This window comes from Aulonocara sp. 'chitande type north' Nkhata Bay, linkage group LG23 (assembly GCF_057382095.1).
Source record: "Aulonocara sp. 'chitande type north' Nkhata Bay isolate Kocher_YH1m ecotype deep benthic linkage group LG23, A_spYH_male_GT1.1, whole genome shotgun sequence".
Taxonomy (NCBI): Eukaryota; Metazoa; Chordata; class Actinopteri; order Cichliformes; family Cichlidae; genus Aulonocara; species Aulonocara sp. 'chitande type north' Nkhata Bay.
The window spans coordinates 944,456-958,415 of NC_141365.1; the positions used below are offsets into that span (position 1 = coordinate 944,456).

The window sequence follows — 13,960 nt, forward strand, 5'->3', positions numbered from 1 at the left end:
CTGTTGTTTTCATTCAAATTCCATTGTTTTGATTCAAATTCAGTTCTGTTCATTCTAATTCTGTTGTTTTCATTCAAACTCTGTTCTGTACATTCTAATTCTGTTGTTTTGATTCAAATTCCATTGTTTTTCCATTGAACTGAATTTGAATCAAAACAATGGAATTTGAATGAAAACAACAGAATTAGAATGAAAACAATGGACTATTAATACATTCTAATTCCGTTGTTTTCATTCAAACTCTGTTCTGTACATTCTAATTCTGTTTTTTTCATTCAAACTCTGTTCTGTACATTCTAATTCCGTTTTTTTTCATTCAAACTCTGTTCTGTACATTTCAATTCTGTGGTTTTGATTCAAATTCCATTGTTTTCTTTCAAATTCTGTTCTCTACTCTAATTCCGTTGTTTTCATTCTAATTCTGTTGTTTGTTTTAATATTCCATTGTTTTCATTCTAATTCTGTTGTTTTCATTCAAATTCCGTTTTTTTCATTCAAACTTTGTTCTATACATTTCAATTCTCTTGTTTTGATTCAAATTCCATTGTTTTCTTTCAAATTCTGTTCTCTACATTCTAATTCCGTTGTTTTCATTCAAACTCTGTTCTGTACATTCTAATTCCGTTGTTTTCATTCAAACTCTGTTCTGTACATTCTAATTCTCTTGTTCTCATTCAAATTCCGTTTTTTTCATTCAAACTCTGTTCTATACATTTCAATTCTCTTGTTTTGATTCAAATTCCATTGTTTTCTTTCAAATTCTGTTCTCTACATTCTAATTCCGTTGTTTTCATTCAAACTCTGTTCTGTACATTCTAATTCCGTTGTTTTCATTTAAACTCTGTTCTGTACATTCTAATTCCGTTGTGTTCATTCAAACTCTGTTCTGTACATTCTATTTCCGTTGTTTTCATTCAAACTCTGTTGTGTACATTCTAATTCCGTTGTTTTCATTCAAATTCCATTGTTTTGATTCAAATTCAGTTCTGTTCATTCTAATTTCGTTGTTTTCATTCAAACTCTGTTCTGTACATTCTAATTCTCTTGTTCTCATTCAAATTCCGTTTTTTTCATTCAAACTCTGTTCTATACATTTCAATTCTCTTGTTTTGATTCAAATTCCATTGTTTTCTTTCAAATTCTGTTCTCTACATTCTAATTCCGTTGTTTTCATTCAAACTCTGTTCTGTACATTCTAATTCCGTTGTTTTCATTCAAACTCTGTTCTGTACATTCTAATTCTGTTGTGTTCATTCAAACTCTGTTCTGTACATTCTAATTCCGTTGTTTTCATTCAAACTCTGTTCTCTACATTCTAATTCTGTTGTTTTCATTCAAATTCCATTGTTTTGATTCAAATTCAGTTCTGTTCATTCTAATTCTGTTGTTTTCATTCAAACTCTGTTCTGTACATTCTAATTCTGTTGTTTTGATTCAAATTCCATTGTTTTTCCATTGAACTGAATTTGAATCAAAACAATGGAATTTGAATGAAAACAACAGAATTAGAATGAAAACAATGGACTATTAATGGTCCGTGTACTTTTCGGTATTTGAAGTTTTGTTTCAGAAACCAAAACGAAAAAACGATATTTAAAAGAATTTTCATTTTTTAAATTTTTGATAAAGAATAAAATGGGCGAAAATAACTTGTTTTTTCATTCGGTGGTAACAAATAGCCGTCATACACTTAAAATTAGACGTGCTTTTTTGGATTTCTTCGTGATTCAAATAATGAAAGTATACTAGCGCAAAAACAAAAAAATAGACGCATTTTCAATGTCTGAAACGGGAAGTACTTCTTCTGCGCGTTTTTTTATGGCGCGCGCACACCGTCCCCCACACAAGAGATCGACGGCCTTAAAGTTACACTGGAATAAACAGAGGATGGACCATTACGTTGTTTTTAGGAAAACTAAGAGAGTGACACTCCGGGACGAAGACATGACTGCAGAAAAACTGGGTCGCATCTTTCAGATAGATATGTAAACTTCGCAAACTTTGCTTTCAGCAGTTTTTTTTATGAACGTTATTGTTCTTCCTTACTGCGGAACGGCTAACGTTAACATTTGGTGATTTCATGTAGGCCTACTTTTACTAATACTATGTCTAGCCGTCTTCATTGTGCTAATATGTGAATTGTGCACATGTGCTAATGTGTAAATAGTTATTCATTGACTTTTACCGGCTACTAGCTAATAAGTAAGCCTTTAGAGCCTATTAACCGTGTGCACAGGAGTAACACGTTAGCAGAGCAACGTGATTTACGGAAACTTTTCTTAAACAGGTATCCGCGCATACTCTGTACATCACGGATGATTCAAACGTGGCTATGTTCCCCGGTGCGGTCTCTGGTGTTTTCAGCGCATTAGACCTTACACCCAGAGGTCACTATGAAGTCCACGGAGAAGACATGGAGTCAATTCCAACAGCAGGTTCCAGCGGGCAGCGTTTTGCATTTATGCGAGCACCAGCTGTGGCAGCGTCTGCACCTTCACGTTCACAGCAGGCTACTTCAAGTTCCCCTATGTCCTCCAAAACATTTCAGAGGTAGGATGAGTCTGTGTTCTTGAATATTAAATTACAGAACAGGCAAAATAAAAAGAAACATAAGGTGCATGGATAGTTGAATTGTTAAGAATAGCAAAGCTGTTTTAGTACAATTTGCCTATAGCAATCACTGAATGGATTTGTGGCCTGCTGTCTTTTACAAGATATGTAAAATTATTATGTTTTGTTTTACAGATCAGTGTACTTTGCAGATGTAGTTGGTGGGAGGTTGATTCCCAATAGAATGGTGGTTGTACGATTCCTGGAGTCTGAGGCTACGCTTCAAGGGATAGTAGGAAAAGTGCAAGATGCCATTGGTAATTACAACCCAATAATTTTGACAGATGCACAGGGCAATGCAATTCTGGAGTCGGAGGGCACAACAGGTGAGCCATAATATTACAGCTAAAGCCCATATCTTATGGAGAGACATGTCTTACCAGACTCTTTGTAATATTTATTGGGTAATATGGTATTGGCTTCTAAACAGGTTTCTTTGGTTTTGTTTTTCATCTGTAGGGTCACAGTACTGGAGACAAAATGCACGAAAAATTCTTGCTGTGCCTGAACAAGACTTTAATTGCCTCCAGGGAACAAAGAGGAAGAAACTGAGGTATGTGAATAAATATGTATATACTATAGGATGAACATCAATATAGAAGAATTAATTTGATTTAAATCCTATAATAGCAGTAAGACATCACTACATAAATCATCATCTATCAGTAAGTGATGTGATGTTTCTTTAAGCCAGTAAGTAGCTTTGACATCTGATTATCCATTTTTATTTGTAGCAGCCATAAAGATGATGACAGTGCCAGTTTGGGAGAAGTGAGTGACAAAATAGAAGAGTTGGTGTTGGCATCTCAAAGTCTGCCAGCTGTCACAGCAGCAATCAAAGAGCTCACTGATCTTGCAGTTGCCCAGAAAGTCACAACCCCCAAGCTGCAGACACTCAAGGAGGGATTTAGCTGCGTGGTTTGTATGAGTATGTTCAAATGTTGCTTAGTAAATACATTACATCTACACTAACATTTTAATTACAATTAAAACAATGTCAAACCACATTCAATCATTACTTTGGACAAACATTTTTTTACCAAACATAGGCTCTTTATTCAGCAGTGTCCATTTAAATACTTAGGCACAGACAATCAAGATGCAGGTCTACTGTAACATAACATTCAAAAGTTTACATGCACATTTAATTTGGGTTCTCCTTGCAATCTTGACTATGAAAGTATAGCTTTTCAAATTGATTACAATGTCAGTATGGGTGACGGTACACTGTTCACAGTAATGTAAAACTAAAAAGTTCACATTTAAAATGGGACTGTAGTTGCATATATTGAATCAAGTACCTGTAACTTTTTCATTTTTCTTGCTTGCTAATTGAGAAAATGTACTGATTTTGCCCCTCATCAATTATAGACAAAAATATAGACAGGGACTTTCTCAGAACAGCGTGAACAAGAGGAATTACAGAATAACCAAAAATATTCTGCATGCTGTCTGTAAATTTATGTCAAGACTGACTTTGAACCTATAGTTTGAACTAAATTCAACATAAATGGATAACAGTCTCACTTATCTGATTTACTTTTGCAGACATCATTGAGGATCCAGTGTTCTCACTGTGCTGCAGAAGCATTATTGGCTGCAAGACATGTGTGGAACAGTGGCAAGAGACATCACAGCACTGTGCAAAATGCAGGGAGAGTAACAACGGAGTTCTACAAATTACTGGTCTAACAGCTGCATTTTCTGTATTGAAATCTTTTTTTGCAGAGGAGTAATGTAGTGTGTACACACAAATGTTTACAGTCAGTTGATTTTTTTTTTTGTCTGTTCTGTACAGTTTACAGATGCAGTGGTTCATACATTTCTCTGAGTTATGTTTATGAGACAGAGCAGAGCTTCTTTGTATGGCATAAAGTCACCATTTACGGCTCTAAAAAACAAATGTGAAATATCAGGATATTTTTCTGCAAAATGACTCTCTGTTCTAAGTTTGTCCTGTTCGGTTGTGAAGGGATCAACTCCAAAAGTCGAATATTCTTTGAGTGCAGATCCCAAGTGCTGCCTGTAAAGGTCTGCTGCTTCAAGTGCATTTGGCAAGAGCTCTGGAGAAATTCTTCTTTTACACCCATGTTCTGCAAAGTGATTTGGTATGCCTTTTCCTGTAAAAAATAGAGGAGGTGTTTAAATGTTCATTATCAGGGTTGTAAGCAATCTGACTTTTTTTTTTTTTTTTTTTTACCTGGGATTCTATGAGCATTCCATGATTCTACCACACTTGCAAGACCAATGTTACACAGCTGACAGGTTAGATTGGACACACAGTATCGCACAAGGTTATCCTCCATATCTATCTCCTCCTGGTCCATCAGCTGGAGTAGGGCAGTTTTTAGTGGGTAGTTGACACGGTTGTTGATTTCAGGCCAAATCCTTTCAACTGTGTGGTTCTAAAAGAGTTAAAAGAAACATGTCTTAAATGTACGTAGTAGTACACGTAATAGTATAAGAATTTCAGCTGATGTTAATGGTACTTAAATCTTACTCTTGTGGATGAGGTCTGTAAATAAGGCAGTCTCTCCTGATTGAAGCGATGATGTGACAGCATCTCTTGCATGAACAGTGTTAAATAAAATTCCTTTCCATGGTCTACTCGCACCTGGTCCCACATACCATAGGTGATCACTGCAGGTCTGGTACAGGAAAAATAAAGAACATTTATTAACTATTTTGCTTTAAGACCAGCAAAGGTGTTATTATTTTGAATGTATTCATTCATGTTTTTTTTGGGTAATATTTTAGTTGTAGTAGGACAACATATATTTCTTAAGTTTCTTTGCAATGTCACTGTCATGCTCAGACTTTAGATGTATGTCAGAACAATTGAAAGATATGTGGAAATCCAAGAACCTTGTTCCATTCATAAATGAACACTGATTAATTGCAATAAAGTAGTTAAATGATTCATGTGCAATTCCATTTTATTTATTTTTACATTAATAGAAAATGTTGATCAAAATGTTTGGTAAGTTCTTAATATATTATATTCAGGAACATAACCAGACCCATCTGTTGCATGTCTAATTTAAATTCAAATATTGTAAATTTGGGTGCAGCTCATGTCCAATATGACTAACATGTCCATCAAAACACTTAAGATGAAATAAATGGTTTGAGAGGTTGTATTACCTGAAAACATATTCATAGATGCTCAAGTTGTTTTTGATTGGCATTGTGGAATGACTCACAATCTTTTTACTGAATCCATCTACAGCTAAAACATGGGTGACTCCAAACATTACAAGTTTCTCGTTTTGGTCCAGGTGAACCTTGTGCCCCATGCATTCAGCATGGTACGGTGTGGGATTAAGATTCCGAGCTCCCTTACAAAAAAATCACAAAAATAAATGACAGCTGACTGGATAAAGGCAGATTTGATCATACGTTTGAGGAAGAGTCAAGTAACTGTTAAAGCAGGGCGTACATCTGTTAAACAGAATTAGGCCCTACCATTACATGATGTATATCACAAATATGACAAAGAACATTGGAATACAGTTCTAGTGGAAGATTAAATAACATAGGCTACCTGGCGTCTTGCTTCATGATAAGGTTGATGCACCTCTCTTAAAATTGACCCAATTCGTCCCTCTGCAGCATGTACCCCTTTTGTGGACAGATAGCCCTTCATCATTTTGCGGCCATATGTTGGGCCCACCTGTTTAAAATAAAAGATCATGCTACTACTAGAACAACAAATGTAAAGTAGCTTATTCTGAAAGCAAATGTGTAAAGCTAAAGTATTGTGCTAATTAACTGTACAAATACCAGTGAGAGACATCTTTAAAATAACTAACGTTACCCACCACCCGCAAGACGCTAAAACGCGCGGGCGCGCGCACACAGTCTAGACTAACCCCCTTACAACCCAGTTAAGACAACCATACACAGTCATAAGGTGAAGGAAGAAAGTACCTTACCTCATTTATAGCTTGTGTCACCTCAAGCTCCAACCGTGTGTCCGAGAGTCGACAGCTAGTGATTTGCTCAGCACAAAACTTTCTAACATTTCTCGCAGAAAATCCTCTCACTTCCCCATGTTCATATGACAGACGCTCTGATATAATTTCCGATGACAGGCCTTGTTTTGCCATCTCCATGATCACGTCTGAGTATTTTTCCAACGTCATGATGTCCACACTACAGTGTTTGCCATAAGTTTGCGCATCACTTGTACAGGTTGTTGACCTACTAAAACTTCCGGTTCAGACAAAATAAATAAAGGGCCCTTTCTCGTTCTTTTTTCTTGGGTTTTTCGTTTCTGATGTGCGAAAGGACAAAATGAAAAAAACAATTGTTTTACGTTTTTCATTTTAGCTTTTTAAGTTGAGAATTAAATAAGTGTCTCATTTTCTTTTTTAAATTATACTTTCTGAAACGAAACTTCAAATACCGAAAAGTACACGGACCATTAATACATTCTAATTCCGTTGTTTTCATTCAAACTCTGTTCTGTACATTTCAATTCAGTTTTTTTATTCTAATTCCATTGTTTTCATTCAAACTCTGTTCTGTACATTCTAATTCTGTTTTTTTCATTCAAACTCTGTTCTGTACATTCTAATTCCGTTTTTTTCATTCAAACTCTATTCTGTACATTCTAATTCCGTTGTTTTCATTCAAACTCTGTTCTGTACATTTCAATTCTGTTTTTTTTATTCTAATTCTGTTTTTTTCATTCAAACTCTGTTCTGTACATTCTAATTCCGTTTTTTTCATTCAAACTCTGTTCTGTACATTTCTATTCTGTTGTTTTGATTCAAATTCCATTGTTTTTATTCAAACTCTGTTTTGTACATTCTACTTCCGTTGTTTTCATTCAAACTCTGTTCTGTACATTCTAATTCCGTTGTGTTCATTCAAACTCTGTTCTGTACATTCTAATTCCGTTGTTTTCATTCAAACTCTGTTCTCTACATTCTAATTCTGTTGTTTTCATTCAAATTCCATTGTTTTGATTCAAATTCAGTTCTGTTCATTCTAATTCTGTTGTTTTCATTCAAACTCTGTTCTGTACATTCTAATTCTGTTGTTTTGATTCAAATTCCATTGTTTTTCCATTGAACTGAATTTGAATCAAAACAATGGAATTTGAATGAAAACAACAGAATTAGAATGAAAACAATTGACTATTAATACATTCTAATTCCGTTGTTTTCATTCAAACTCTGTTCTGTACATTTCAATTCAGTTTTTTTTATTCTAATTCTGTTTTTTTCATTCAAACTCTGTTCTGTACATTCTAATTCCGTTGTTTTCATTCAAAATCTGTTCTGTACATTTCTATTCTGTTGTTTTGATTCAAATTCCATTGTTTTTATTCAAACTCTGTTTTGTACATTCTACTTCCGTTGTTTTCATTCAAAATCTGTTCTGTACATTCTAATTCCGTTGTTTTCATTCAAATTCCATTGTTTTGATTCAAATTCAGTTCTGTTCATTCTAATTTCGTTGTTTTCATTCAAACTCTGTTCTGTACATTCTAATTCTCTTGTTCTCATTCAAATTCCGTTTTTTTCATTCAAACTCTGTTCTATACATTTCAATTCTCTTGTTTTGATTCAAATTCCATTGTTTTCTTTCAAATTCTGTTCTCTACATTCTAATTCCGTTGTTTTCATTCAAACTCTGTTCTGTACATTCTAATTCCGTTGTTTTCATTCAAACTCTGTTCTGTACATTCTAATTCCGTTGTGTTCATTCAAACTCTGTTCTGTACATTCTAATTCCGTTGTTTTCATTCAAACTCTGTTCTCTACATTCTAATTCTGTTGTTTTCATTCAAATTCCATTGTTTTGATTCAAATTCAGTTCTGTTCATTCTAATTCTGTTGTTTTCATTCAAACTCTGTTCTGTACATTCTAATTCTGTTGTTTTGATTCAAATTCCATTGTTTTTCCATTGAACTGAATTTGAATCAAAACAATGGAATTTGAATGAAAACAACAGAATTAGAATGAAAACAATGGACTATTAATACATTCTAATTCCGTTGTTTTCATTCAAACTCTGTTCTGTACATTTCAATTCAGTTTTTTTTCTTCTAATTCCCTTGTTTTCATTCAAACTCTGTTCTGTACATTCTAATTCTGTTTTTTTCATTCAAACTCTGTTCTGTACATTCTAATTCCGTTTTTTTCATTCAAACTCTATTCTGTACATTCTAATTCCGTTGTTTTCATTCAAACTCTGTTCTGTACATTTCAATTCTGTTTTTTTTATTCTAATTCTGTTTTTTTCATTCAAACTCTGTTCTGTACATTCTAATTCCGTTTTTTTCATTCAAACTCTGTTCTGTACATTTCTATTCTGTTGTTTTGATTCAAATTCCATTGTTTTTATTCAAACTCTGTTTTGTACATTCTACTTCCGTTTTTCATTCAAACTCTGTTCTGTATATTCTAATTCTGTTGTTTTCATTCAAAGTCTGTTCTGTACATTCTAATTCCGTTGTTTTCATTCAAACTCTGTTCTGTACATTCTAATTCCGTTGTTTTCATTCAAACTCTATTCTGTACATTCTAATTCCGTTGTTTTCATTCAAACTCTGTTCTGTACATTTCAATTCTGTTTTTTTTATTCTAATTCCGTTGTTTTCATTCAAACTCTGTTCTGTACATTCAAATTCTGTTGTTTACTTTCAAACTCTGTTCTGTACATTCTAATTCCGTTTTCTTTCATTCAAACTCTGTTCTGTACATTCTAATTCCGTTGTTTTCATTTAAAGTCTGTTCTGTACATTCTAATTCCGTTTTTTTCATTCAAACTCTGTTCTGTATGTTCTAATTCCCTTGTTTTCATTCAAACTCTGTTCTGTACATTCTAATTCCGTTGTTTTCATTCAAACTCTGTTCTGTACATTCTAATTCCGTTTTTTTCATTCAAATTCTGTTCTGTACATTCTAATTCCGTTGTTTTCATTCAAACTCTGTTCTGTACATTCTAATTCCGTTGTTTTCATTCAAAGTCTGTTCTGTACATTCTAAATCCGTTGTTTTCATTCAAACTCTGTTCTGTACATTCTAATTCCGTTGTTTTCATTCAAACTCTGTTCTGTACATTTCAATTCAGTTTTTTTTATTCTAATTCCATTGTTTTCATTCAAACTCTGTTCTGTACATTCTAATTCCGTTGTTTCCATTCAAACTCTGTTCTGTACATTCTAATTCCGTTGTTTTCATTCAAAGTCTGTTCTGTACATTCTAATTCCGTTATTTTCATTCAAACTCTGTTCTGTATATTCTAATTCCCTTGTTTTCATTCAAACTCTGTTCTGTACATTCTAATTCCTTTGATATCATTCAAACTCTGTTCTGTACATTCTAATTCCGTTGTTTACATTCAAACTCTGTTCTGTACATTCTAATTCCATTGTTTTCATTCAAACTCTGTTCTGTACATTCTAATTGTGTTGTTTTCATTCAAACTCTGTTCTGTACATTCTAATTCTGTTGTTTTCATTCAAATTCCGTTGTTTTCATTCTAATTCCGTTGTTTGTTTTAATAGTCCATTGTTTTCATTCTAATTCTGTTGTTTTTTTATTCTAATTCCGTTGTTTTGATTCAAATTCAGTTCTGTTCATTCTAATTCCGTTGTTTTCATTCAAAGTCTGTTCTGTACATTCTAAATCCGTTGTTTTCATTCAAACTCTGTTCTGTACATTCTAATTCCATTGTTCAAATCAAATCAAATCAAATCACTTTTATTGTCACATCACATGTGCAGGCACACTGGCACAGCACATGCGAGTGAAATTCTTGTGTGCGAGCCCCACAAGCAACAGAGATGTGCAAACACAACAACAACACAAACGAACAAACGACTTTACATTGAAACTCTGTTCTGTACATTCTAATTCCATTGTTTTCATTCAAACTCTGTTCTGTACATTCTAATTCTGTTGTTTTCATTCAAAGTCTGTTCTGTACATTCTAATTCCGTTGTTTTCATTCAAACTCTGTTCTGTACATTCTAATTCTGTTGTTTTCATTCAAATTCTGTTCTGTACATTCTAATTCCGTTGTTTTCATTCAAATTCCATTGTTTTGATTCAAATTCAGTTCTGTTCATTCTAATTCTGTTGTTTTGATTCAAATTCCATTGTTTTTCCATTGAACTGAATTTGAATCAAAACAGTGGTATTTGAATGAAAACAACAGAATTAGAATGAAAACAATGGACTATTAATACATTCTAATTCCGTTGTTGTCATTCAAACTCTGTTCTGTACATTTCAATTCAGTTTGTTTTATTCTAATTCCATTGTTTTCATTCAAACTCTGTTCTGTACATTCTAATTCTGTTTTTTTCATTCAAACTCTGTTCTGTACATTCTAATTCCGTTTTTTTCATTCAAACTCTGTTCTGTACATTTCTATTCTGTTGTTTTGATTCAAATTCCATTGTTTTTATTCAAACTCTGTTTTGTACATTCTACTTCCGTTTTTCATGCAAACTCTGTTCTGTACATTCTAATTCCGTTGTTTTCATTCAAACTCTGTTCTGTACATTCCAATTCCGTTGTTTTCATTCAAACTCTGTTCTGTACATTTCAATTCTGTTTTTTTTATTCTAATTCCATTGTTTTCATTCAAACTCTGTTCTGTACATTCTACTTCCGTTTTTCATTCAAACTCTGTTCTGTACATTCTAATTCCGTTGTTTTCATTCAAACTCTGTTCTGTACATTCTAATTCCGTTGTTTTCATTCAAACTCTGTTCTGTACATTCTAAATTCGTTGTTTTCATTCAAACTCTGTTCTGTTCATTCTAATTCCGTTGTTTTCATTCAAACTCTGTTCTGTTCATTCTAATTCTGTTGTTTTGATTCAAATTCCATTGTTTTTCCATTGAACTGAATTTGAATGAAAACAATGGAATTTGAATGAAAACAACAGAATTAGAATGAAAACAATCGACTACTAATACATTCTAATTCCGTTGTTTTCATTCAAACTCTGTTCTGTACATTCTAATTCTCTTGTTCTCATTCAAATTCCGTTTTTTTTTCATTCAAACTCTGTTGTATACATTTAAATTCTGTTGTTTTGATTCAAATTCCATTGTTTTCATTCAAACTCTGTTCTGTACATTCTAATTCCGTTGTTTACATTCAAACTCTGTTCTGTACATTCTAATTCCATTGTTTTCATTCAAACTCTGTTCTGTACATTCTAATTCTTTTGTTTTCATTCAAAGTCTGTTCTGTACATTCTAATTCCGTTGTTTTCATTCAAAGTCTGTTCTGTACATTTCAATTCAGTTTTTTTTATTCTAATTCCGTTGTTTTCATTCAAACTCTGTTCTGTACATTCTAATTCCTTTGATTTCATTCAAACTCTGTTCTGTACATTCAAATCCGTTGTTTTCATTCAAACTCTGTTCTGTACATTCTAATTCCGTTGTTTTCATTCTAATTCTGTTTGTTTCAATATTCCATTGTTTTCATTCTAATTCTGTTTTCATTCAAACTCTGTTCTGTACATTTTAATTCCGTTTTTTTTCATTCAAACTCTGTTCTGTACATTTCAATTCTGTTGTTTTCATTCAAATTCCATTGTTTTTATTCAAACTCTGTTCTGTACATTCTAATTCCGTTGTTTTCATTCAAACTCTGTTCTCCACATTTTAATTCCGTTGTTTTCATTTAAAGTCTGTTCTGTACATTCTAATTCTCTTGTTTTCATTCAAATTCTGTTCTGTACATTCTAATTCCGTTGTTTTCATTCAAACTCTGTTCTCTACATTCTAATTCTGTTGTTTTCATTCAAATTCCATTGTTTTGATTCAAATTCAGTTCTGTTCATTCTAATTCTGCTTTTTTTCATTCTAATTCCGTTGTTTTTTTTATTCAAACTCTGTTCTGTACATCATAATTCCGTTGTTTTCATTCAGAGTCTGTTCTGTACATTCTAATTCCGTTGTTTTAATTCAAACTCTGTTCTGTACATTCTAATTCCGTTGTTTTCTTTCAAACTCTGTTCTGTACAAATCAGTTTTTTTTATTCTAATTCTCTTGTTTTCATTCAAACTCTGTTCCGTACATTCTAATTCCGTTTTTTTCATTCAAACTCTGTTCTGTACATTCTAATTCTGTTGTTTTGATTCAAATTCCATTGTTTTTCCATTGAACTGAATTTGAATCAAAACAATGGAATTTGAATGAAAACAATGGACTATTAATACATTCTAATTCCGTTGTTGTCATTCAAACTCTGTTCTGTACATTCCAATTCAGTTTTTTTTATTCTAATTCCATTGTTTTCATTCAAACTCTGTTCTGTACATTCTAATTCCGTTTTTTTCATTCAAACTCTGTTCTGTACATTTCTATTCTGTTGTTTTGATTCAAATTCCATTGTTTTTATTCAAACTCTGTTTTGTACATTCTACTTCCGTTTTTCATTCAAACTCTGTTCTGTATATTCTAATTCTGTTGTTTTCATTCAAACTCTATTCTGTACATTCTAATTCCGTTGTTTTCATTCAAACTCTGTTCTGTACATTTCAATTCTGTTTTTTTATTCTAATTCTGTTGTTTTCATTCAAACTCTGTTCTGTACGTTCTAATTCGGTTGTTTTCATTCAAACTCTGTTCTGTACATTCTAATTCCGTTTTTTTTCATTCAAACTCTGTTCTGTACATTCTAATTCCGTTGTTTTCATTCAAACTCTGTTCTCTACATTCTAATTCCGTTTTTTTCATTCAAACTCTGTTCTGTACATTCTAATTCCTTTGATATCATTCAAACTCTGTTCTGTACATTTTAATTCCGTTGTTTTCATTTAAAGTCTGTTCTGTACATTCTAATTCTCTTGTTTTCATTCAAATTCTGTTCTGTACATTCTAATTCCGTTGTTTTCATTCAAACTCTGTTCTCTACATTCTAATTCTGTTGTTTTCATTCAAATTCCATTGTTTTGATTCAAATTCAGTTCTGTTCATTCTAATTCTGTTGTTTTCATTCAAACTCTGTTCTGTACATTCTAATTCTGTTGTTTTGATTGAAATTCCATTGTTTTTCCATTGAACTGAATTTGAATGAAAACAATGGAATTTGAATGAAAACAACAGAATTAGAATGAAAACAATGGACTATTAATACATTCTAATTCCATTGTTTTCATTCAAACTCTGTTCTGTACATTTCAATTCTGTTTTTTTAATTCTAATTCTGTTGTTTTGATTCAAATTCAGTTCTGTTCATTCTAATTCTGTTGTTTTTTTCTAATTCCGTTGTTTTTTTATTCAAACTCTGTTCTGTACATTCTAATTCCGTTGTTTTCATTCAAACTGTTCTCTACATTCTAATTCTGTTGTTTTCATTCAAATT

The 13,960-nt window shown here is 32.5% G+C and overlaps 2 protein-coding genes across 3 annotated transcripts; one reads left to right on the forward strand and one right to left on the reverse strand.

Annotated features, from left to right (window-relative positions):
• Positions 1-2,145: 2,145 nt before the first annotated feature.
• Positions 2,146-5,261, forward strand: LOC147300782 (uncharacterized). Its single transcript, XM_086283405.1, has 5 exons — positions 2,146-2,550; positions 2,746-2,936; positions 3,070-3,163; positions 3,345-3,538; positions 4,159-5,261. The coding sequence occupies exons 1-5, from the start codon at positions 2,333-2,335 to the stop codon at positions 4,344-4,346; spliced, it is 885 nt and encodes a 294-aa protein (XP_086139531.1). The 5' UTR covers positions 2,146-2,332; the 3' UTR covers positions 4,347-5,261.
• On the reverse strand, positions 3,370-6,656 carry LOC147300783 (uncharacterized). 2 transcript variants are annotated; one of them, XM_086283403.1, is made up of 6 exons: positions 6,546-6,656; positions 6,155-6,283; positions 5,755-5,948; positions 5,111-5,258; positions 4,811-5,015; positions 3,370-4,730 (listed from the first exon to the last, which is right to left on the reverse strand). In XM_086283403.1, exons 2-6 carry the CDS (start codon positions 6,257-6,259, stop codon positions 4,426-4,428), a joined length of 957 nt encoding a protein of 318 aa, XP_086139529.1. In that variant the 5' UTR covers positions 6,260-6,283; positions 6,546-6,656; the 3' UTR covers positions 3,370-4,425. The 2 variants fall into 2 exon arrangements, with proteins under 2 accessions (XP_086139529.1, XP_086139528.1); XM_086283402.1 differs by having other exon boundaries at positions 6,155-6,656.
• Positions 6,657-13,960: the final 7,304 nt, after the last annotated feature.